The following is a 23,958-nucleotide window of genomic DNA, read 5'->3' as shown; positions in this document are numbered from 1 at the left end:
AGGCGATGTTGGTGTTTCTGTTGCAGATAAAATAATATGAGATGAGGCTAGATATCTAGTTAACGAATGCACCATATCGGTTCAGATGAACAGAAATATTTTGAAACCAATAAATTTAAGGTTCTTTTGCAAGTTCGTGCTATTATAATAAATGCGTTTGATTTAGCAAAAAATGCCAACCTCAATACATCAAGAATATTTTTTCTAGCTATGGAATCGCGTGTCAAAACTTTGAATTGTCAACTAACGTTATATTCAGTTATATGTAGATTAAAGCACGTTCAATAATGTGCCAAAAATTCAAAGAAATGAAAAAAATTCGGCTTATTAAGTAAGTGAGATAAATGACGCATTAGAAAATCGATCTTTAAAGTTGAAGAGACGATGGTTTTCAAGTCTTATTATGAACTTTTAGCTTGTATTAAAAGCCCACATTTCTGGTTTCCAGTCCGATACCTTTGTTTTATGTTTTATCAGACAGAATATTATAACGTCGCTATGGCTAAAAGCAACTTAGGTAGTGGAAATAGAAGTTCTATTCGTGTTTTTCAATTACAAGAAACCTTTCTTTATCAGATTATATCAGAGTTTTACGTCCTACTTTTCCGATCCTGGTTATGCTAATAAGGAGTATATAACATGTGATAATTATAGACTATTTTTATGAAAAAAATTTAAAGTTCGTCAAAGTGCAGAAGATCAATTTCGGCTAATTATAAACAATAAAAGTATGAAAATAAAATGCCCTCTTTATTTTTTCAAACATATATTGTCAATATATTGCATAGCAAGCAAGTATGGATGCCTAAAGTCACATATGGCTGAAACAATAGAAGTTTTCTGTGGCCAGAAGGGTCAATGTTTGTTGTTTAGTTTTCCAGCTGGGTTGTTCTATAAGATGTAATGATAACTGACAACTTAGTAATTATCTGAACATTAACAGTCATATTACTATGATCCTTTTGTCATCAAGTCATGATCATGTCATTCTGTAAGGTTAAATAAATACTTGCATTAACGTTAGTTTTCATACTTATTATTCTGTTTCCGGTACATTAATGTATTCCAATATTCCATATACATGTACAGGGTCAATACAAACAAATCTTAAAGGGGTCGAGTCGACTATCTATTACTCGGTAATCTTCATGCTGATTCCTTTATTTTGAAAATGACCTCATCCAAACATATACACAACGTTGTTATATAAAAATTGAAAAATGCAAGTGTGGAAGAGTGTTGAGGGGTGTTTTATAAAACTTTAAAGTGATGCTCCAACATTACAATAATTACATATACATAGTATACAAGGTCAATACAAAGAAAACTTAAAGGCACATACATGTATTTTGTATTCGGTTCCCTTCATACTTATAGATTCATCTCCAGATGCTCATAATACTTTACAGAATGATAAGATAAGTTCTTTGAATTGTACATAAACTGTTTTCTGTCTCTGTTTTGAACCAATACTCCATTAATTGTAGATACAGATAAAAGATCAATACATAGAAAACTTAAAGGGATATACATAATCCTAATTTTATTAGTCGGTTTACCTGATACAGATAAACTTCATCTAAGGATACCCATAAACCTTACAGAATGAAAAGTCGACATAGGTTCATTGAATTGTAGATGAACTAAGCGTCAGATTTTCAGTTTGTAAAGTATTCATTATTGTATATACAGATAAAAAGTCAATACACAGGGATACATAGAGTCCTAAAATATTATTTAGTTTTCCCCATGCTGATAAATGTCATCTGCATACGGTCATAACACTTTACAGAATCAACTTCTCTTCACCACGTCCGAAACATTTATATCTACAGTGTCATAATTAAGAGTGTGGTTTTAACCAGAATGACTGTGTTACTTGGTTTGATATCCGAATTACACAAACATATTCGAACATGTTTTAGACTGTATTTCAGTTCCTCAAAAAGTTCAATAGACTACTGATATACCCTGCACAAATTTCGCTCAAACCAATCGACGTCTAGTTTTCTCTAACCACTGCTCTAACTGATATATTCAACCTGATTGATACTGATTGGTGATTATTTGTCTAATCAGTCGGCATGTTGTACACCTCGGAGTCACATTTTGTTCGGAAATACTCGTATCTATCTAGGAAAAAATCAACAATTTTCTGCAAAATATTCTTGATTTTCAAGTCGAAATTTTTACGAGTGGGTTGCATTTTCATTCGTTATCAAGTCTCTAAAAGACTAAAGTCTGACTAATTTTTGTTGCTGAGATATAACGCTAGATGTCCTTTTTGGCTGTTCAGTTATAGGCAAGTCCTTAATTACAAATTATTTATGAAAGTCACGACTAAACGGCGGGTTAATTGCGTGGCTTGGGTCCTAAGAAGTCGTAGTTTGGATTGCCCAGAAGAATGTATCCGAAAGGGATAGTCTAGCCGACAAATCTAGTTATGCATGGGTGGGCATAAGCATAAAGATAGATGGCCCCTCAAAACATGAACGTTGATTGACCATTTAGGGCGCCTTGTGACATTGGTACGGGCTTTGAGGCATAGTCACTTCAAGAAAAAATGTGACCTCGGCAATAAAAGCCTTTTTTTTAAAAGGATGATCCGATGCAAATCGCGAAATGTTATCGAAGTCGGAGTCCATCAGTCAATGTTTCAATCGTGATAAATTTGGAATAAAACACCCTTATGTACATGATCATATTGGAATATTTTTCAAGATCAATTCTGATCAATTGGCAAAAAGGGTGCTTTTTGGGAAAAAAATTATTTAATGGCACACTGACTATTATAACTTGAAGCATAGTTACTTTCAGAGTTTATTAGTTGTAGTCTGACGTATATTTGATACTCAGACTTCATTACCTTCCATTGAGATGACTCTCTAATAATAAAGGAAGTTTTCGGTACCCGCTAAAAATCGGTGAGGTTTTCCAATTTTCTTGACAAAATGTAAATTTGTACAAAAAGTGCAACCGTTTGCCCTGAAAATTAACCTAAAGATGAATATTTGACAATGTACGGAATATAAGAAACTATGGATATAAGTGACGATAACGTGCAAATGCTCCTAAACATGGGGTTTCCCTCGGAGATGGAAGTTCGAAGAGCACTCCGCATGGCCAAGAATGACCTAAATGATGCTGTAGCTTATTTGACTAACGACCATCCCAGTTCATCGTATGATGCTTTGGATGATGTTGATGTAGAGATGAAAGAAATAGTGCCAAGAAGTACATCTGAACCGCTTTATGGACCACATCTACCTCCTACTTATAGCAACTATGGCAATGAATATGAACTTGAAGTGAGTAAATTTGTTTATTTGGAACTGTCACTGCTGTCAGATAATTCTATTTCTAGGTCTATGTCATTTGTAATTTATTTTTTATCGAGACTGACCTTATACCTGCAATGATTGTACTTGGTATAATCCTATAGAAAAATCAAAATGTTCTTCACTTAGTTTCTTTTATGTTTATTGCATAATTCTTGTTATTTTGTGAAGTGTATAGTCTTGACAACTGAGCATGTAAATAAACATGATTTCTGTCGAATTAACATTGATTTCATACAATACCTTATTATGTTATGAACAGTTTCAAAATCAAGGCAGTATGAATGGTAATAATTCTGCTGTATCAGCTATGGATGAAAGTGATAATATGGAATTTCCAGTGACCAATCTGTATGAGTTAGAGGGGCGTGTTTTTACAGAGACTTGGAATATTCCATATAAAAAAGAAGAGAGTTTGGGGAAATGTTTGGTTTCTGCTGCCAAACTAGCCGAGGCTGGTAAGCTGATTGAGTATCTATTGTCAATCTTTATGTACTTGTATTGTCAAGATGACAAATCTTTCCAAACCGGCTATAGGCCTACTGATGAGGATTTAATATCATAAGCATGTGTCGTAAGATGAGTTTTTGTCATTTTAAATATTGTTCAGTTATTAAAAAACCAATCAAGTACCTGTAAATAAATTGAGACTACTGTCATTTTGACTTTCATATTTTACAGTTTATTTTTTTTATAGGCTTATTAGAAAATGATGAAAATTGCTGTCGTTTTATAGATAAATGCATGCCAGAAGCATTTTATAAGGTATGTATATGTTATCTTTGTATTACCCACTTTGTTTAGAATACTTACAGTTTGGGTATTGTCCAATAATATCAATGCTTATCTGAATGTCTGTGGCAATTCTTTGGAAACAGAAATATAAGTACTGGTTAGATAAATCTGGGACGATTCTATGAAACTGATTTTTGATACATGATACAAATTGTTGTAGGAGATTTGAATTGTATAGCATTTTTTCCAAAATGTGTAGCATTATTCTAAAGGTTTTGGCAGTCTTGGTTTGATCAAAAACATGTGAGTTCTAGAAATAAAGCCTAGTTGTATGAATCAAAGGTTTACTTTCAACTGGCTAGAGAATGTTTCAAACTAGGCTCACATCAGCCAGTAAACCATTTAAATCTTTGTGTTAGCTCCTTTTGAAATTATCAAACTGAATTGACAAGAAATTCAAAGTAAGCTTATTTAATTCAATTTTTTTTGTAATTTCCACTTCAGCTTCTAACATCTAATGCAGTACATAAATGGGGCAGTGAGATACAGGAAGGGATATATGATATGTTAATTTTACTGATTGATGTAGTAGTTAATAGATTAAAACATCAACCAGTACATGTTGGTTTGTTAGATGTCCTTACTTTGGTAAGTATCTTTAATATACTTATAAATATTTATTTAAAACAGTGGAATTGATTTGTTTGTGGTAATTGGTAGTTTCCTTCAAATTTTTTTTACTATGACAACAAAATGGTTTTACATGGAGTAAAAAATCAGTCCCATTATAGATAGGAATTATTGTTGTGTCTAATTCAGACATAATTTGTTTATTTTCTTAAAGCTTAATTTTCCTCAAAGTTGTAATATAATAAAAGTAAAACTATGCTTTCAAATCTGATTATATACTCTACCAAACTGAGACTGACTTGAATATTTTTGAAAATCTGAGGTCCTATGTGCTATTTCTTCATATTGTTATGATGGACAAAGCCATACAAAGTTTATTTCTGTGACTCTATTATATTTTCCTAGGCTTTTGATCCTGAAACAGAATTTCATTTTAAAAATAAAGCTAAACGTGATACTAATGGTAATTGGGAAGAGAAATTTGAAGAAGGTCAACCAGTAGCAGTGATGCCAGTTGGTAGTTATAAGGCTGTAAGTAGTAATGATTGAGTTGAAATCAATTAAGGTCTGAATAATAGTTAGAGTTTTATTTTGATAAATGGAATTTGAAGTTATTTCCCTTGAATCATATTAAACTTGTATCATTGATCTAATAGAAGCAGTTAGTTTTCATCAGATCACTTTTTCATAAACTTTTTGTCTTATTTATAGCATCCATATGGTTGGCTTACTCATCTAATAAATAAGGTAAGTAACACAGTAGAATATTAAAATTAGATACATGTTGATCAGCATCTTGCATTGAAATAAAGTCCAGTTATCATTTAATCAAATACTTAATATCAAATTATATCAAATATTAAAACAAATTTTATGATATCAAATATTGAAACAAGTTTTATGAAATCAAATATTAAATCAAGTTTTATGATATCAAATATTAAAACAAGTTTTATGATATCAAATATTAAAACAAGTTTTATGATATCAAAATATTAAAACATGTTTTATGATATCAAAATATTAAAACAAGTTTTATGATATCAAAATATTAAAACAAGTTTTATGATATCAAATGTTAAAACAAGTTTTATGGTATCGAAATATTAAAACTAGTTTTATGATATCAAAATATTAAAACAAGTTTTATGATTTAAAATATTAAAACAAGTTTTATCATATCAAATATTAAAATAAGTTTTATGATATCAAATATTAAAACAAGTTTTATGATATCAAATATTAAAACAAGTTTTATCATATCAAATATTAAAACAAGTTTTATCATATCAAATATTAAAATAAGTTTTATGATATCAAATATTAAAACAAGTTTTATCATATCAAATATTAAAACAAGTTTTATCATATCAAATATTAAAATAAGTTTTATGATATCAAATATTAAAACAAGTTTTATCATATCAAATATTAAAACAAGTTTTATGATATCAAATATTAAAACAAGTTTTATCATATCAAATATTAAAACAAGTTTTACCATATCAAATGAGAAAACACTTTCTATGATACCGAAAAACCCAAAAAGCAAAAGATATTTACTATGATTTTCTGATCTTGTAGTTTTCAGCTCAGGGTGGTTTAGAATCGGTGATTAAGATTTTAGAAAATGAAGAATTGGATGCACCTGTAAGTATTAAAATGCTTCATACTGAAATTAAATGAATTAGAGTTTTCCATCTGACTTTACTGAAGTAAATAATGTCATGAGTGCACAATGAGGGAAATTTTGATAAGTTGTATAAGACTATACATAATCCATTTCCAATATTTGCACAACCTTCACATGACTTGGGTTTATTATCCCTTGTGAAAGACTAGATGCTTTGTTCAGTCACCCTGGACCTTAAGGTTATCAAGCTAACATCTATATGTCTTGAAGAATAGATCTAAGACCTGTCCATACAGTATACAACTCAATAGTATTTTTATATTTCAGGTTATGGCAGCTTTATTACGACCTTTTGGTATATGTTCTGATTTTCTTAATTCTCAATTATTAAAAGACTTGTTAGCACCAGGTATGGATAGAGCTAATAAATATGTGAAAGGTTTAGAAGAGAAAGATTTGAAGGAAAAGGTATGTTATTTCTCTTTAAAATTCACTCCATCATCCTTGTCCCTTTTCGGATGAAATTTTGACTTAGTGTTTGCTAAAAGGTTGATTGAAGGTTTGTTTTGATTAGATTAAGATGGACTGTGTCCGATACATTTCTAGATTGAATGCTACCTAATTTGATTTATGCAAGCGAATATACAGGATAACTTTATAAAAACACAAGCAGGTCTTTCTCCCATTGAACACATATATACAGTTTTTTTTTTAATTTTTTCATTGGGTTAGTAATATCTGTTTGATAAAACTCTTCTCAACTATAAATATCTCAAATATAGCTCAAATTTTAGCCCCCACAGCCAATAAAATCATTTTGCTCTCTGTTTACAGAAAATAGGCAGTGTGGCCAATTTACTCGCTTCCATGAAGCTACTGTGTCTAAATATGTGGGTACAAAATGTTGATGCTATAGATGAATTGAGGTTGGAAATGGCTTTAAGAATGTTGAAGTCACCTAATTTTAATGCCAAGATGAACTCATTGAAAGAGGTGACCAAGTTAATAGAAGAATCTACTGGTAGTAAAGTACCTAAAACAGCTATAGAGACTGATAAAATCTTAGATTGGCTAGTTGATAACAGAATATTGAGCATTGCTCTTGAAGGTATGTTTACCTTTTATTTAGCAAAAACAAACTTCTCCATTCAAATTTTGTTTTGTGAACTGTAGTGGTATACAAATTGGTTGCATGCTAGCTAGCCTGTAAGTCTTGGCATTGAGCCATTTTGACATTTGTATCATTCATCATTATTTGTATTTTGAGCCAACCCAAATCCCCATGCCATTAATGACAATTAAGGGGGTGACATTGTAAGGAGTCATGTATGAATATGATGATAAATCCAATTCCTTTATTTAAAAAGCAAATTAAATCAAAATAGTTGGAACTTTTTAGAATTATATATTTATTTTATAGGTAATATAGACCAAGCTCAATATTGTGATAAAATTAAAGGAATAGTAGATTTTCTAGGCAGTAAGTTATCTACTGATGAATTAACTATGATCTGGAAAATGCAGGTAGGTGTATCAAACAAGGTGCTGATTAAAAATAGTTTTAAATCATACCAACATTTATTCTAATTTTCAAAGTAGGGGTTGAATTCATAATTGTTTCACACTTTTTGATGGTCATTCTTCTAAAGTATAAAATGTAAATTTTCACATAGAATGAATTTAATATTTTTTTCCTTCATTTGAATGGCTGTTATAACATTATGTACCTGTATAAGTTATAATGCAGCTGATTCAGATGTTTTTTCAAATGTACTAATGTTCTAATAATAATGCCATGAGTCGAATTCCATCAAACAAAAAAATTACCGATTTAGACAAGAAATCAGTTCAATAGTTCTTCAGGATCAATCAATATAATACAATATTATTTCAGAATGGTCAGACTAATAATGTTATAGATAATATACACTCTATAGTTGCTGCGGCTGCTGTTAAATTTGATCCTCAACAGTTAGAACATTTATTTCTTCTTATACAGAAGGTAAGTAAAACAATACCACTGATTTTCTTTTAAACAATGCTATATTTGTGTGTATAATGTGCATAAAGCAAAGAGGTTTGCATTACATCTGATGACGACACGTGTATATTGTGTTGAAACGTTATCTTATATTGTCTTGTGTTTTGTTATATGTGCTCCTCGCTTCTATATGTCATTCAAATCATATAAAGATATTGTTGTGTTTGTAGAAATGGCAGGATGATAATAATAGAATGAGAGAGAAGTTATTAAGTTTAATTGGTAAAATTGGTAAAGATGCTAGAGTCGCAAAAACTACAACTAGAGTAAGTTGACTGAATGATGATTTATTTGTGTTATTTGAAACCAGGCTTTGATTTGATTTCTTCCATTTACTACCGATGTTGTGTTGTTGACATCAATCAGTGAAACATGCTTTGTTTTTTCCTAGTGATGCAGGTTGGTTCAATATACTTTGAAAAAAGCAACAGATTGTTCATATGGGACAATAAATTGAGGCTACAGGATATGAATTTTTTCCTTTCATTCCAAATTGGATCAAGAAGCTTCATATACAGTGTAAATCATCTCATTTCTGTCAACAAATGCTGTATGTCATTTTGCTGTTTTCTAGGTGTTAGAATTATTGTGGGATTTAGCTCATTTACCAGTGTTATCAACCCATCTTATAGAACAAGCGTTAGAAGAACACCATGCTATATTAAGTGATAGCTATAGTGTTAAAGAACAGGTTAAATTACAGTATGTTAATAAATGTGTGGAAGACATTAAAAAGGTCAGTGAGATATTTCATAATTTCCCCCATTGCTCACAGCAAATATCATCATTGTTTATACAGTATCTGCCAAACTTACTCAAATGCATTGTCAAGACTCAGCAGTACTAGTATCAAGAATGAATTTATACTCTTATTTTACAGGGTGCTTGTGTATTACCAGCTTTAAGGCAGCTAATAAATATCAGTAAAAATATCATTAAACAAAGTCAACATAAAACAGATAAGGTCAGTTTTTTGGTTGATAAGAATGTTTTCCCCATAGTGCACCTCCAAACCATATCAAGGTTGATCAAATCTAGAAGATTATTAATTGTGTCTAGAAGTGCGAGAGTGCATTTCATTCTCATCAGAGCATGGTGTCAAGTCTCCCATATGAGAACAGGAATTGTACAAGCACTTGAAAAAACAGGCACATGAGACACAAAAGCTGTTAACACTGTTTCGGATCTAAAATGATTGTGATAAATTGTTTAGGTTTCTTGTTTAACTCAGTTATCTAGGAGATAGAAATCGAACATCCTTTAAATTTTTTTCAGGGAGTTATTTTAGAGTTAAATAAAAATTGTGATATTATTAAATTAGTAACCAATAGTTTGATTAAATGTCACAAACAAGGCGTGGCTTGTGTTGGTGATGGACAGCTGTCACCAGATACACTAGTTGATGGTAGATATCCCCATTCAGATGTAAGTTATGTTAGCTATCGAATTATGGCACAGCATTAATTTCTGAATTAATTAATTAGCTTAATTAACGGACATATTTCTCTAGATTTTGGAGCAAATTTTTTTCAACAAAAAAAAAAACATAATGCCCCTTTAACCCAAGTATTTCTTGTCTTTTCAGTATATGACTTGTCATTTAAACTTCTTACAATATGTATTACGAGAGGGGGTGTTGTATTTACCATGGAATAGAGCTAGAGATATCTGGACAACCATGGCTGCCAACAACAGAGCTTGTGAATGGGATAGAGAGGTCAGTAAACTATGTAATATTCTTATTTCAATTCTATGAAGTCAGTACGGTAGAGCTTTTAACCCAGCTGTTATTAGAGTAAGATGGCTACCAAGAGATTTTGGTGAGGACCAGCTGGTAAAAAAGATATTTTGGTATATGAGTTGTATGGTTTCTATCTGCCTACTCTACTCTGCTTTACTTTACTCTGCTCTACATTTTTATTTTCCAGACCTGCTATAAATGGTTTTCTGATCGTTTGACTGACTTGGAAGCAGATTCACAAAATCAGTTATTTCAAAAGGAAATTTTAAGGCTAGATCCTGTTAAACTTAGTGAGAAAGGTGAGTTTTGTGCTTTAAGGAATTATGGATACAAAGGACTATGTAAGAGAATATTATTAGATATTTACAAAATATCACCTTCTAATTCTTCATTGTTAATTTTGAGCATTATTTAGCCTGACAAATCTGTGTCTTTTACAAAAAGTCACATTTTTTGGGAGTTGCCCTGATCCATTTTTGGATATGCTGAATGGAAGTTTGACTGTAGATTTGTTAGATGCTCTTATAATGGCCAGCTATATAATCCAACAAGGTTAGTTGTATAATAAAGTGTTTGTTTATTTCTGTTTCAGGATTTTCATGTTTTAAGAATTATTTTGAAAATGTGAACTTATATGAACATAGATTAAAACGTAATGTGAACACCTCAGTAAGTACCCTGACAGATTTTGTCAAATATAGTTGTATATATTCATGCTTTTCTAGGTGATGATGCTTAATTAATCCATTATCCATAGTACTTTTCAAAATGAATTTTCGAAATAATGTTCTCCTGCAATTCGAGAATACCACAAACTATCCTCACCTATCTTACTATTCTAGCAGCTCAATTGCTCCCAGTCTACTTATCCAATGACAATATAATTTGAAAACTCTGATGTATTTATCTATTTTGTAGATTGTAGAGAAATGTGATTTACTAGGATTAGATTATCTATGGGAAATCTGTTTAAATGTACCAGATGAAAGTATAGCTCATAATGCAATACAACTCTTACTACATATGTCTTATCTGAGCCTTAATCCTAGACTAAAAAAGGTAATCATTTCAAATTCATTGATACACTATGTTATTTGTCACTTTTTTAATATGATTTTTGAATCCTAGTCCTAATTAGGTTAGTACTTAATTATAAGATTATGTAGAACAGTGGGTTAGAGTGTTGGAAACATAACATGACATCGTTTGTTAGGTTAAACAAATGGTGGTCGGGGTTCTAATCTTGGTTGACTTGTGAATAAGCCATCTTTCCATCATCAGATTTTTTCAGCTTCAGATTGCTAACTGTATCCTCTGTGAACAACTTTTTACATGTAACAATCACATTAGTGTGTTGTGTAAAATTAACTTGTTGTTGTTTTTTTGTAGGATCCTGTGTCTTTACATAAAAAATTTATCTCAGAGTGTTACAACAGATTAGAGGTTTGTAGAGTGTATTATTGATAATGAATCTTATTCACTAAGGATTCAATTTGAAAAGTATAAATTTCTCATGTAGAGTGAACACAACTAATTTAAATTATATGTTACCATAATGATGAGCTCTCTTTTGCTGTCATTTTCTTAATTTTTAGATATACCGTAAGGTGCATAAAATTCCTTTTTTCAGAGTTAAGGGCCTCATTTGAAAAATTTTGGAACAAGCCCAGGCACAGACCAATATTCTTGTTATTTCAATTGGTTTTTTTGAAGATTTATTTGGAGTCAAGCAAAGTATTGCATGGAATTAATTCTAAATAAATCACAAATAATTTGTTTATGATTTCAGGCAGCTATGATTGGTATAGGCAGAAATTTAATTGCTCAATCTATCTCATCAGCTACTAAAATGTTAACTGCTCCTGTAGTACCAGAAGTAGCTAATGTACCACTACCATCTAAGTAAGTTTTTCATGTATCGTTTTTGTATTATTTACTTCTAAGCCTTAGAAATAGAAATTTCAGGGAAATATTTATTGTATTTTGCAGATCAGTTATTAATATGTACTATTTATTGTAGATCAGTAAATATTATGAAGCATTTATTGTAGATCAGTTATTAATATGTATTATTTATTGTATATCAGTAAATATTATGTATTATCTATTGTATATCAGTTAATGATATGTATTATTTATTGTATATCAGTTAATGATATGTATTATCTATTGTAGATCAGTTAATATTATGTATTATTTATTGTAGATCAGTTAATGATATGTATTATTTATTGTAGATCAGTTAATATTATGTATTATCTATTGTAGATCAGTTAATATTATATATTATTTATTGTAGATCAGTTAATAATATGTACTATTTATTGTAGATCAGTTAATATTATGTATTATTTATTGTATATCAGTAAATATTATGTATTATTTATTGTAGATCAGTAAATATTATGTATTATTTATTGTATATCAGTTAATGTTATGTGTTAGCTATTGTATATCAGTTAATATTATGTCTATTGTAGGTCAGTTAATTTATTAGCTATAGAAAGGTTATTATGGTTAGCTGAATCCTATGTGTTATCAGTAGAAGAGACACATAGTTCACCACGTACTATTTTACCTCATGGGGCATCTTTTCATGGTTATCAGATATCTATTAATTGTGAATCACAGAGACAGAATTTCACATTATCAGTAAGTATATTGTACTGTTTATTAGTGTTCAACGAAGAAGATTAAATGGAGATACCTCTTAAATTAGTCCATTTGTGTGTTAATAACAATTTAAAACACAATGAAGATTTATGACAATGAGTCCGTATCCTCATTATAAATAAATGAAGGAAGTTTTGGTCCTTAAAAAAGTTCTTATTCAATGAACAGAGTGAAAAATAATGCAAATTATTTATTTCAGTGTCACAGCAACGAGACATTGAGATCATTACGTCAGAAAGTATCAGATGAACTCAATCAAAGTACAGATCATATACAGATTGTAGCTAAAGACAAGCTGGTAAGACGGTAATTTGGCCTCACTCTTGAAAACACTCAATTGTCAAGTCATTCAAATGGGACAATAAACTGATGTCCATTGTGATGCACAATATGCACGTTAAAAATCGTTAGCAGTATCACATACTGAACAGTTAGGTTGACAGAAATACTAGAGTAGGGGTAGACTCAAAGGTCTTGAGTTTCTTGAAATCATTATGAGGGTTTTAAAGGTTTATTTTATTTATTAAACTGTTCAGATTAATAGCAGTGAAGATGAGAAGTTATTGTATCAGTTAGATTTTGGAGATTGTGAAGATCTTCAGATTAGAGTTGGTGCTACTGGTACATCTACTGTATCATCTGGTACTTCCAGTTCACAATCATTACAATCAAAAGAGGTCAGTAAAGCACCGTGGAGACTTTAGTACAGATTTTATTCCATTCAATGTAGAGATGGGGTGCAAACTATATCTGCAATTTCACTGTAGATTAGATTGTAGTTTACAGACTTTCTGTCAAGGGCCTGATTGGGTGTATTTGCTAGCCTACAATTCAATCAAATGGCTGCATTTACAAACTTCTGTGATACAAAAAAGGCAGCTATTGGAATCAAAGGTATAAGCTGAAGATCGTAATATCTTTACATGGTAAAGATCTGCTCTCAAAGAACTAAAATACAAAACTTAGTGTTGAATTATTATGAATATCAATATCATTGAAATACAATGCAGCAATTTATGACTAGGATATAAGGTTTTAAGGATAAATTTTTTTTTTTTTTTCTTTCAATGCCAATCAGGAAACCAGTAAATCTAGTCAGGTAAAATACATCTTTATAACATTGATGTTTAACTTCATATACCAGTAAAATAAACTGAAGGGGAGGATATATTTGTAGTAAATGGGAATTTGGTTCAAAAAGTATACAGTTGTCTAAATCTTTACTTTACCAGCTCATAAAACTTTTAGCTTTAATATCTTTTTGTGTTTTCCTATAATCCAAGCTTCCGAAGTGGAAATTTTATAATGCCTTAAAGACATGACGCCATAATATCAGTTTCAAAATACACCAGTAAAGCCAAGTCTCTACCAATATCCGCCTACCTTTTTAACGATTAGAGTTTTTATATGTTACTTTAATTTATGAAATTAGATTAAAATTAACCAATGTTTATTGTTTAAAAAAAATAATAATCTTTAAATTTAATTTAAATGTCATGCAAATAAAAAAAATGCAGCTTAAGTGCAGTGAGACTTAAATACTTATTAAAGCTTTTATTACTTATGCTATTATTCAGACCATCTTATCAGGCTTTTCTGCTTATAATATTGTTTAGTGTGTTGCTAACCTCTATTAGCAATAAATTTGTGGTGATTAAAAATATTAACATATAGGTTATTACTATAAGAGGTAGACTAATATTGTATCCATTACAATTTAAAATACTTGAATATAAAGTTGGCTTCTCATGTTTATGTTTCAAATCGTCCCAGTTGTGTACAAATATCTTTATATATGGCTATAGCTTGTAACTAAAGTTTTTTGAAATTTGAATTCCAGGTCACAGCTCAACCAGCTTCAAAACAGATATTTGACCTTGAACAGGTAAGGTTTCAATGGTTCAGAATAGAATAACAAATCAGAATTCCACTTTGTTCATAAGATGTGAACAAATTTTATATTTGGTGCATTCTGAAGACTTCTGGAGATATATAAGGGCTTCTTGAGATATGCCTTGAAATGTGAATATTAGTAAAGACACTAATAAACGACTTATTGTTATTTTACAGGAGAAAATGTTGCCTGGTGTTGTCATGGCAATTGGTGGTCAAGTATTTGATATGTTATACAGATTAACAGAATTAGACGAGTCAAAGTAAGATATGGACTTGATATACACTCTTCCTGACATTTCAAACAGATCTTGATGATTTATTTACATATTTTATCCGAAGGTTATTTTCCCTCAGATTGTTCCAAAATATCTATTCATATACTTTGAAAGTAAAAAAAATCTGTTCAGAATATTTATAATATGAACTTATTTGGGTTTTTTTGTTCTTGAAGAATAACTAAAAGAGTACAGAATTTATTAATGTTAATACCAACAGATCCTGCTGTTTCTGAAGCTTTAGATTCTCTTGGACAAAAGGTAAGAATTAACAGAAAGATTTAAATCAGATCAGTCTCCCAAATCCTATATATTAGCAGTTCATAGTTTATAGAGGCAATTAACTCAAAGATTGTCTTAATATTTGAATGTCCAATATTATATTTGACTCCACTAGAAATGCTTATATTTGTTAATATGGTGTGTATTTGTTTGTCAGATTGTATTTGCCTATCAATAATCTAAAATTTGATTTTGTTCAGGACATGAAAACTTCATTGTCTAGTGATGATGTTTCGAGTATGAAGTCCAGTCCAAAGAAGAACACAGTGAGCCCTGCCAGTCCAAGATTGAGTCCTAGAGATACCCTGAAATCATTATTTGATTGTAATGCTCCAGACATGTCAGCTTTTAGAGTTCTATATAATCTAGAGGTAAGATCTCATATCTTATCAAAACTATGAATGAAAGATATTGTCTTAAAACAAAAATATTTACATATCTAAGCGTTGCGTACAATTGGGCTTTAATAACCACATGGATTCAGACCACAAAAGTTTTTTTCTGGAAATTTTTGTATTTGAAATCAATTATTTTCTGTTGTTATATATATATGTATAGAGTGGCTAACTAAATTGTTTCTTTTTCAGGTATTAAGTAGTAAATTAATGCCAACCACTGAGGATGCTGGTTCCAGAGTTAGTGCCAAGAGTTTCTGTGAAGACTTTCTGCTAGCTGAAGGGTTAACACTAGTGGTTAATGTACTACAACCAGAATCATTACCCACTGATATTAACTATCAAATAAGACAAGGTTGTTATTCTATATGTCTACAGATGGCCAGGTAGGGCATTTCAAAACTGTTTCTTTTCTTCCTATAATTTCGGGTGGCTTGTTTCAAGTTTGTATTATGAGTAAGTTCATTGTCATTGGCATCATCTGATTGGCCAGTCGCTAAACTTAATTTTAAATTTAGTGTTACTATCCCATCAGATTGCAATATATTTTGTAATATGAAAATGTAGCATTATCTGTCTTAGGCACAGAACAGCTTCAAGTTTGACAACATCAAAGACTTTTGTCGAATATAATATTGTCCTGTCTCTTCTAGATATTTACTGTGTGGTCAAACTGTAACAGGAGATAATGTTAATCAACCAGAAAGTGATGATGAAACTGGTGCAGCATCATTAGTAACTACAGCCTCCCCAGCTCATGGTCCTCAACTGTCTAATAAACTTCAATCTGCTGGTTCACATGCTATACAGGTATAGTTCAATTCACAAGTAATTTAGACTGCCAAGACTCATAAGGCTGTTATAAATCAAGATTTGAAAGCAAACAGCAAGTTATATCAAGGCAAATCAAAGGGAAAAAACTCAACAGCTCTGAGATTTCTTTATTACAGATTATAATTAGATTTCACGGAGCATGGTCACTGATCCCCAAATGATAAAATATTATAGTGTTTCTTATTAAAGCTATTCAAAATAGATAACAGAGGTTTGATTTCTGTCTGACGTCTGATGTTTTTGTCATCCCAGACACACTTCACCATATTATCAACCAATCTATTTGCCTGAATTTAACAAATAGATGTATCCCTGATGATGACTGTTGAAATAATTTGTATTTTGTAGACATTAGGAGAGAAAGATTTCACTAAGACTGTATCATGTTTTATGAGGGTGACATGGGCTGCCGCGGCAGGCAGATTACATCTACTCAGTTCCTCACAACCAATCAGAGAGAGTAGAGATACATTTAATTGTGGTCGCAGAAGTCGACAAAGTAGTTCAGGTAAGAAAACACCATCTAATTCTAACTGGAACCAAGGTCAAGGCCATATGTATGTCTACTCACACAACTTTGAGGTTTTGCCTGTGGCTAATAGCACTGCAATATCATGCTATTTAATACTTGTACATTTGATTATTTAAAAGTTTATCTGTATTACAGGAAGTACAGCTAGTACCAACAGTGACAGTGATTGTCAAAGTTTACATGCTGGTGTTTGTTCACATCAAATATCAATACCAACTAAAGATGTACATATTGCACAAGAAGCTTTAGAAATTTTAACTGCTTGTTTGAAGCTACGCAGAGAGTTGATGGGTAAGCATCATTTTTTTTTAATAAGATATGTAACATTTGATAACATTTACTCTATACAGCTAATGAGGTGATCCTGGTGCATTTACTGCTTTTAAATAAACACCTGAACACCCTCTGTCTCATTGTAAGTAACTAATATATTTTGATTACGTGCCAGTATCAGATGGCACAGATGGTACTGTCTGTGACCACTTGATGCCACTCTGCTATAGAGTCAACTTGACATGAGTCTGTATACTTAATTGATTCGTATTGTGCTCTTATACACCTACCATTCCATATAAAGCATGGCTACATGACACATAAAATGTTCCATATAAAATATTTTCTTCTTTCGTATTTCAGCCTCTTTTTATTCCTTACCATGTGTCAGTGATTTTGTGATAGATATTCTAGTTGGTTGTCCACAGATTTTGATTCGTCAGGCAGCATTAAAAAGTTTACATGAACTCAGTCAAATAGAGATTCACTTACCTCGAGATAACTCCTTACAATCACCACATCAATTTGTCTTACAGTTATTATTACGGGCTTACCTCCCCTTTTGGGTGACCTCTTCACAAACTAGAGGTTCTAGTCAGAAGTAAGTAGATTTTACATGTTTTAACACTTGCTCATTTTCATTGAATAAGATGCAGTGGCGGCTCAGTAAGTTAGCAGTTGTTGCTCTGCTAGTGGAACAAGAAAAAAAGTGTAGAGAAATTCAGATTTTGGGCTAATGAAGACATGCAATACCATGCAGTGTACAATGAGGGAAATTTGTTATTTCCAACTGTCAAGGGAATTTTAACATACACAGCCTGTAGCACACAGGTATTTTGTTTAATTTCCTATCGGAAAGACTTAATCTTTTTCCGTGTCAGGCCCCCAACCAGCATCAGCGACATTCACATGGGACAACAAACCAAGGCCCTTTGTATTACAGGCCTCTTCACCAAATCACCATTTGCTTTGATATTTCAGGTTACTCAATCAATGTACTCAGTATTTTGAATTACGTTGTTTACTTCTGGAAAATCTATTAGGTATGTTGTATATAGTATATTATTAAAATTTTGTATATATGTGTTTATAGAATACAAATACATAAATTACAAATGAAATGGTTAATGTAATTGTGATTGAAGCAGATGCTAGATTTTTATTTTGGAAAGTGTTCCTGGTTGGTAAAAATCATTGACCCATCCTATTTCAGTATATAATCAGAAGAAGTTACAGATAGATGTGGTGTCTATGTTAGAAGATGAATTAGGATGGTTAAGTAACTTCGTGCCCTCTCGACATGTAGAATTAAACAAAACAGATAATACTTTACTAGCTGGTCATCTTAAACTAATTAAAACATTATTTACTTGTGAAGGTGTGGATAAGATAGAGAATGGTAAGATTAAAGTACTATATGGGTTATTGCTTTTAATGAAATATGAAATATTTATATGAGTGTCTGTACCAGATCATTGAATTTGGCACTTTGCTATAAGTGGATAACCAGGTTGTCAGTTTACAGATAATGCATTTTAGGGGGGTTTCAATGTATAATCATATCAGAGTAAGTTTAAATGGTTCATCATTCAAGTCTTAATTTGTTTTAAGGTACAGATGTAGTGAGAGACTTGTTACATGAATTTCTGTTTCCTGCCTCTAAGTTAATGCTAGATAGCTTGAATGAATCTACTACTGATTATAACTTAGCTGAATTCAACCCAAAGTAAGTTATTATTTCTAACTTTACTAAATGTAAAGTACACTCAAATAATCTCTTAATCTCTTGCCAAAACTTCTATTAGATATGTAATCTAGGATTTGCTCTTTTGCAATGATTCTTCCTCTTCGATCAAATTCTGATCTTCAAATGATGTTCAGCGTGGCTGACAAACGATAACTTTCTGATATTTAAGCATTCCTTGCTAATTTGAATTCGAAAAACACTCTGTCATTGTTACTGCTAAAATTTTCCTCATCGCACACATGAATTTGATATATCATGACATTGTTATTTAGATGTTCTAATGCTGAATCAAGAGTAGCAGCTTATGAATTATTAACAGAATTAGCTGATGGTTGCTTAGTTAATCTTCAGTTAATCTGTAAAGAATTAATACAGATGCACCATCAACCCAATAATATTGGTGCCAATGAATGGGATGTAAGTTTATGTATTATTTGCTTCTTAACTCAAATAATTTGTATATTTCAGTATATGACTGTTGATTTGTAAATTTCAATATATGACTGTTGATTTGTATATTTCAGTATATGACTGTTGATTTGTAAATTTCAGTATATGACTGTTGATTTGTAAATTTCAGTATATGACTGTTGATTTGTAAATTTCAGTATATGACTGTTGATTTGTAAATTTCAGTATATGACTGTTGATTTGTAAATTTCAGTATATGACTGTTGATTTGTAAATTTCAGTATATGACTGTTGATTTGTAAATTTCAGTATATGAATGTTGATTTGTAAATTTCAGTATATGACTGTTGATTTGTAAATTTCAGTATATGACTGTCGATTTGTATATTTCGGAACATGACTGTCAATTTGTATATTCGGTATATGACTACTACATTTGTATATTTCAGTATATGACTGTCGATTTGAATTTTTCAGTATATGACTGTCAATTTGTATATTTCAGTATATGACTATTAAATTTGTATATTTCAGTATATGACTATTAAATTAGTATATTTCACTATATGACTCTTAAATTTGTATATTTCAGTATTAAATTTGTATATTTCAGTATTAAATTTGTATATTTCAGTATATGACTATTAAATTTGTATATTTCAGTATATGCCACCAGTAGATGGACGAGCTAGTTGTGGGTATGTGGGATTAAAGAATGCTGGTGCTACATGTTATATGAACTCTGTTATACAACAGTTATATATGACACCAGGTGTACCAGAAGCTGTACTAGCTATAGATCAAGATGATGCTGATGAGGAAACGTGAGTATTATATTCATGTACTGTACTCAATCAGGGAAATAGCATAGGACTTAGTTTTTGGAAAAGTGAAAGAGAAAATTACTTTCACTTAAGGCGCTAACACAGGTCAGGTTATGTGTAACTTGGTAGTGGATCCCTTTCTCTATTAGCTGAAAATTTTATTATAAAAGTCTCTCTTCATTGACGAGGGATGTATTATCCTTTTATCCCATGTTATTAATGCAGTCATTTGAGGATGGGAAAAACCAAGGTCCTGTGTGCAGCACGCTCTACATCTAAGGGTAGGTAAATGCTGCTGCTTGGTCAAAATTTTCTCTTAGCAATCTAAATAATTAATAAATTTTTATTTTTATTTGTAAAACTGAATTTCACTGTTTCAGTGTGTTCTATCAAATGCAACAAGTTTTTGGCCATCTTATGGAGAGTCGCTTACAACATCATGAACCTGAGAAATTCTGGCAAGTCTTTAAACTGTGGGGCCAAACTATCAACGTCAGGGAACAACAAGATGCTTTTGATTTCTTCCAAGCTTTGATTGACCAAGTTGATGAACATATGAAGGTAAGTTTGATTAGTTATCCTGTTTTCATTTTGGTCTAAGTGGTAGGTTAATTGATTGTTTTTGAAAGCAGGGTAGAGCATTTCGAAAGAGGATAATTTAATGCATGGCAGACAAAAGGGAACGACTTGTAAAAGTATTCTTTGGATAGGTAGATGGTTGAGATCATGTGTGCTACAGTATGAAAAAGTCTTTGAAAGGTCCTTTGACAATTCCAAATTGAAAGATAGTGTCTAAATTGACACAACTGGAAAAACCGGTTAAATCATCACCCATCATCAGAAACTTCTATCAGTTTGAGAAAACTCAAAACAAATGTTGCCTTGTCATTGGTGCCTTTCACAGTACAGACATAATGTTTTGTTTGTATTTTGTAGAAAATAGGCAGAGATGAAATATTTAAACAGAAATTTCAGGGGATATTTTCAGACCAAAAAATCTGTAAAGATTGTCCACATAGGTAAGTCTTTCTCGCAATTTATTATTTTGTGAGTTAAACGCCTTTTATATATTTAGTTTGTAAAGAATATAAAAGGTTGTAGGTTGTATGTGTGGTCTGAAGCATCTTGGAAGACGTGTGGGAGTAACTTACCCTTGTTTTCCTGGCATACTGTATTCAAATATGTGTATTGTGGAAACTTTTATCCAGCCACAAACAGGTTTCCTGACCGACATCATCCTTTTCAGCCTTTCAGAGAGACATACTGTAGTTGATATATTTTTCATTATAATTTCATTACAGATATGAAAGAGAAGAAGCTTTCATTGCATTGAATTTAACAGTAAAAAATGCTACCTTACAAGATTCTCTAGATCAGTTTGTGAAAGGAGAGTTGTTAGAGGGAGATAATGCTTATTTCTGTGAGAAATGTGGTGAAAAGGTATATATTGTTTTTCCTATGTTTTTATTTAAAGGGATATCGTCTAAATATTCGCTTTAGATATGAGCTGTCTGTGTCACTTCAAAATTTGATGTTTGCGGTGACAGAAGTAGTAGTAGTCTCAAAAGTATTCAAAACATTATCGATTCTTATTAATCACAGTTATTACCCTAGTTTGATAACTCTACAAATCTCGCCCTACCTGGTCCTCTCTCCATATATCACTTCAGAGGAAAGGGGAGGGACAGATTTGTTTGGCTTTTCCCCAATAATGTCAGGTACCTACAAGAGAAAGTTGGTCTAATGGGGAAATATTTTATTTATTTTTTCAGAGAAACACCATTAAAAGAATGTGTATCAAAACTCTACCATCTATGTTATGTATACAATTAAAAAGATTTGGATATGATTGGGAAGCCAACAGAGCCTTGAAATTTGATGACTATTTTAGGGTATGTCATATTAAATGGTCTATAATTTCACTCTTTTCGTGTATTTTGCTAACATAAGATAAAATTTCCCTCTTTGTACACTGCTCATCTTCACTGAATCCGGTTGGTGGCTGAGTTTTTCAGGATTGCTTGGATTCAGAGATAAAACACACTCAATGAAATTATGACCTCCATATTTATTCAGGCTCACCGTGTTTCTCCTCAAAATATAGACCACAGTTTTACTATATGAGTGATCATGATATTACAATATGACATTAGCACAGTCAAGAGCAGAAAAGTTGGGCATAAAAGTTCAATTCAATACATCTCATTTTAGTTTCCATGGATACTAGATATGGAGCCATATACAGCAGAAGGTATGGCCAGACAAGAGAATGAAGACAATACAGAAGATACATGTAGTGAGAGTGGTGAAAAGATTAATGGTGACCACTCAGTTACCAGTGGAGATACTATGGAACTCTCACTTAGTCTAGATAGTCAACCTAAACAAATCAACTTTGAACTAGTGGGTATTGTGGTCCACAGTGGTCAAGCTAATGCTGGTCATTATTATTCATTTATAAAGGATCGAAGGTAAGTTGGCAATTGACCCAAGGCATGCTAGTATCATTAATTCAAAACAAATAGTTCTAGTTTGAATAAAAATGAATTTGGAAATGATCAATGTAAGTATTGGTGGTTAACTTCAAAATATGGTATAATTTTTATCAATATTTTCAGAGGTACGGTACTAACAAATCCAAATAAAGGCAAATGGTTTAAATATAATGATACTATCGTAGAAGAAGTGATGATGGATGAAACTACGGTAGAACAAGAATGTTTTGGTGGAACCTATAAACCTAAAGTCATTGACCAAGGTCAGATTTTCTAAACATTTTGTTCTTGTGTCTGTGATTTAGTATCCCATCCCTTAGTATGGAAATATATTTAAGATGAGAGCAGGCTCATTACGGAATGAACACTTGCACAAAACACAAAATTTGATGTTTTTATCCATCCAATGCACCTCAGTTTCAGCTGACCCTATCATAATTAAAACGAGACGTAGTGTTTGCCTGTAGACAAATAAAAAAGAAAACGTCCATGCAAAGACTTATCACTTTTTAGCATTTGCCTCATTTTTACATTCTGATACTGTCTTTTATTTTGAGGTGGCCCCCCCCCCCCCCCCCAAAAAAAAAATATTGTTTTTGTCTTGATTCCTACCTAGATGTGGACAAATATTCATTTTTAATCTGAATACATTGTCTTACAGGTAGTAACTATCCAGAAGAACGATTACGATATTGGAATGGTTATATGTTATTTTATGAAAAAATGGATGAATTGAAGACACCAGGATCAGCTAAAAGAAGTAGAATAATATCACGAAGAGTTCTACCAGAGGGAGGGTAGGTTATGTAAACTATTGTGGTTCTGCTGTTGATAGTTTATGTAAACTATCGTGGTTCTACTGTTGATAATTTATGTAAACTGTCGTGGTTCTGCTGTTGATAAGTTATATAAACTATCATGGTTCTGCTGTTGATAATTTATGTAAACTATCGTGGTTCTGCTGTTGATAAGTTATGTAAACTATCGTGGTTCTACTGTTGATAATTTATATAAACTATCGTGGTTCTGCTGTTGATAAGTTATGTAAACTATCGTGGTTCTACTGTTGATAATTTATATAAACTATCGTGGTTCTGCTGTTGATAAGTTATGTAAACTATCGTGGTTCTGCTGTTGATAAGTTATGTAAACTATCGTGGTTTCGCTGTTGATAAGTTATGTAACTATCGGGTTCTGCTGTGA

At 31.5% G+C, this 23,958-nt stretch overlaps 1 protein-coding gene across 1 annotated transcript in view; it reads left to right on the top strand.

The window, feature by feature from the left end:
- Positions 1-3,648: 3,648 nt before the first annotated feature.
- Positions 3,649-23,958, top strand: part of LOTGIDRAFT_120659 (hypothetical protein) — a gene marked incomplete at both ends in the record, with an annotated part of 27,967 nt that continues 7,657 nt past the window's right edge. Inside the window, 41 exons of the mRNA XM_009058443.1 lie at positions 3,649-3,796; positions 4,036-4,103; positions 4,578-4,721; positions 5,109-5,234; positions 6,288-6,353; positions 6,664-6,804; positions 7,171-7,444; positions 7,757-7,860; positions 8,231-8,338; positions 8,548-8,643; positions 8,952-9,113; positions 9,617-9,802; positions 9,963-10,094; positions 10,306-10,398; positions 10,689-10,787; positions 11,037-11,177; positions 11,508-11,561; positions 11,908-12,020; positions 12,599-12,770; positions 12,991-13,089; positions 13,328-13,472; positions 14,830-14,947; positions 15,139-15,223; positions 15,445-15,615; positions 15,832-16,025; positions 16,293-16,449; positions 16,822-16,981; positions 17,141-17,296; positions 17,642-17,879; positions 18,260-18,321; positions 18,492-18,677; positions 18,890-19,004; positions 19,298-19,442; positions 20,100-20,260; positions 20,641-20,821; positions 21,197-21,279; positions 21,562-21,700; positions 22,033-22,152; positions 22,472-22,731; positions 22,879-23,018; positions 23,417-23,552. Of these exons, the coding sequence (XP_009056691.1) occupies positions 3,649-3,796; positions 4,036-4,103; positions 4,578-4,721; positions 5,109-5,234; positions 6,288-6,353; positions 6,664-6,804; positions 7,171-7,444; positions 7,757-7,860; positions 8,231-8,338; positions 8,548-8,643; positions 8,952-9,113; positions 9,617-9,802; positions 9,963-10,094; positions 10,306-10,398; positions 10,689-10,787; positions 11,037-11,177; positions 11,508-11,561; positions 11,908-12,020; positions 12,599-12,770; positions 12,991-13,089; positions 13,328-13,472; positions 14,830-14,947; positions 15,139-15,223; positions 15,445-15,615; positions 15,832-16,025; positions 16,293-16,449; positions 16,822-16,981; positions 17,141-17,296; positions 17,642-17,879; positions 18,260-18,321; positions 18,492-18,677; positions 18,890-19,004; positions 19,298-19,442; positions 20,100-20,260; positions 20,641-20,821; positions 21,197-21,279; positions 21,562-21,700; positions 22,033-22,152; positions 22,472-22,731; positions 22,879-23,018; positions 23,417-23,552 (5,678 nt within the window). The remainder of the gene's footprint in view (positions 3,797-4,035; positions 4,104-4,577; positions 4,722-5,108; positions 5,235-6,287; positions 6,354-6,663; positions 6,805-7,170; positions 7,445-7,756; positions 7,861-8,230; positions 8,339-8,547; positions 8,644-8,951; positions 9,114-9,616; positions 9,803-9,962; positions 10,095-10,305; positions 10,399-10,688; positions 10,788-11,036; positions 11,178-11,507; positions 11,562-11,907; positions 12,021-12,598; positions 12,771-12,990; positions 13,090-13,327; positions 13,473-14,829; positions 14,948-15,138; positions 15,224-15,444; positions 15,616-15,831; positions 16,026-16,292; positions 16,450-16,821; positions 16,982-17,140; positions 17,297-17,641; positions 17,880-18,259; positions 18,322-18,491; positions 18,678-18,889; positions 19,005-19,297; positions 19,443-20,099; positions 20,261-20,640; positions 20,822-21,196; positions 21,280-21,561; positions 21,701-22,032; positions 22,153-22,471; positions 22,732-22,878; positions 23,019-23,416; positions 23,553-23,958) is intronic.

This window comes from Lottia gigantea, assembly GCF_000327385.1.
Source record: "Lottia gigantea unplaced genomic scaffold LOTGIsca_34, whole genome shotgun sequence".
NCBI lineage: Eukaryota > Metazoa > Mollusca > Gastropoda > Lottiidae > Lottia > Lottia gigantea.
The sequence above is the reverse complement of the archived record's forward strand: the minus strand, read 5'-3'. Positions and strand labels throughout refer to the sequence as shown.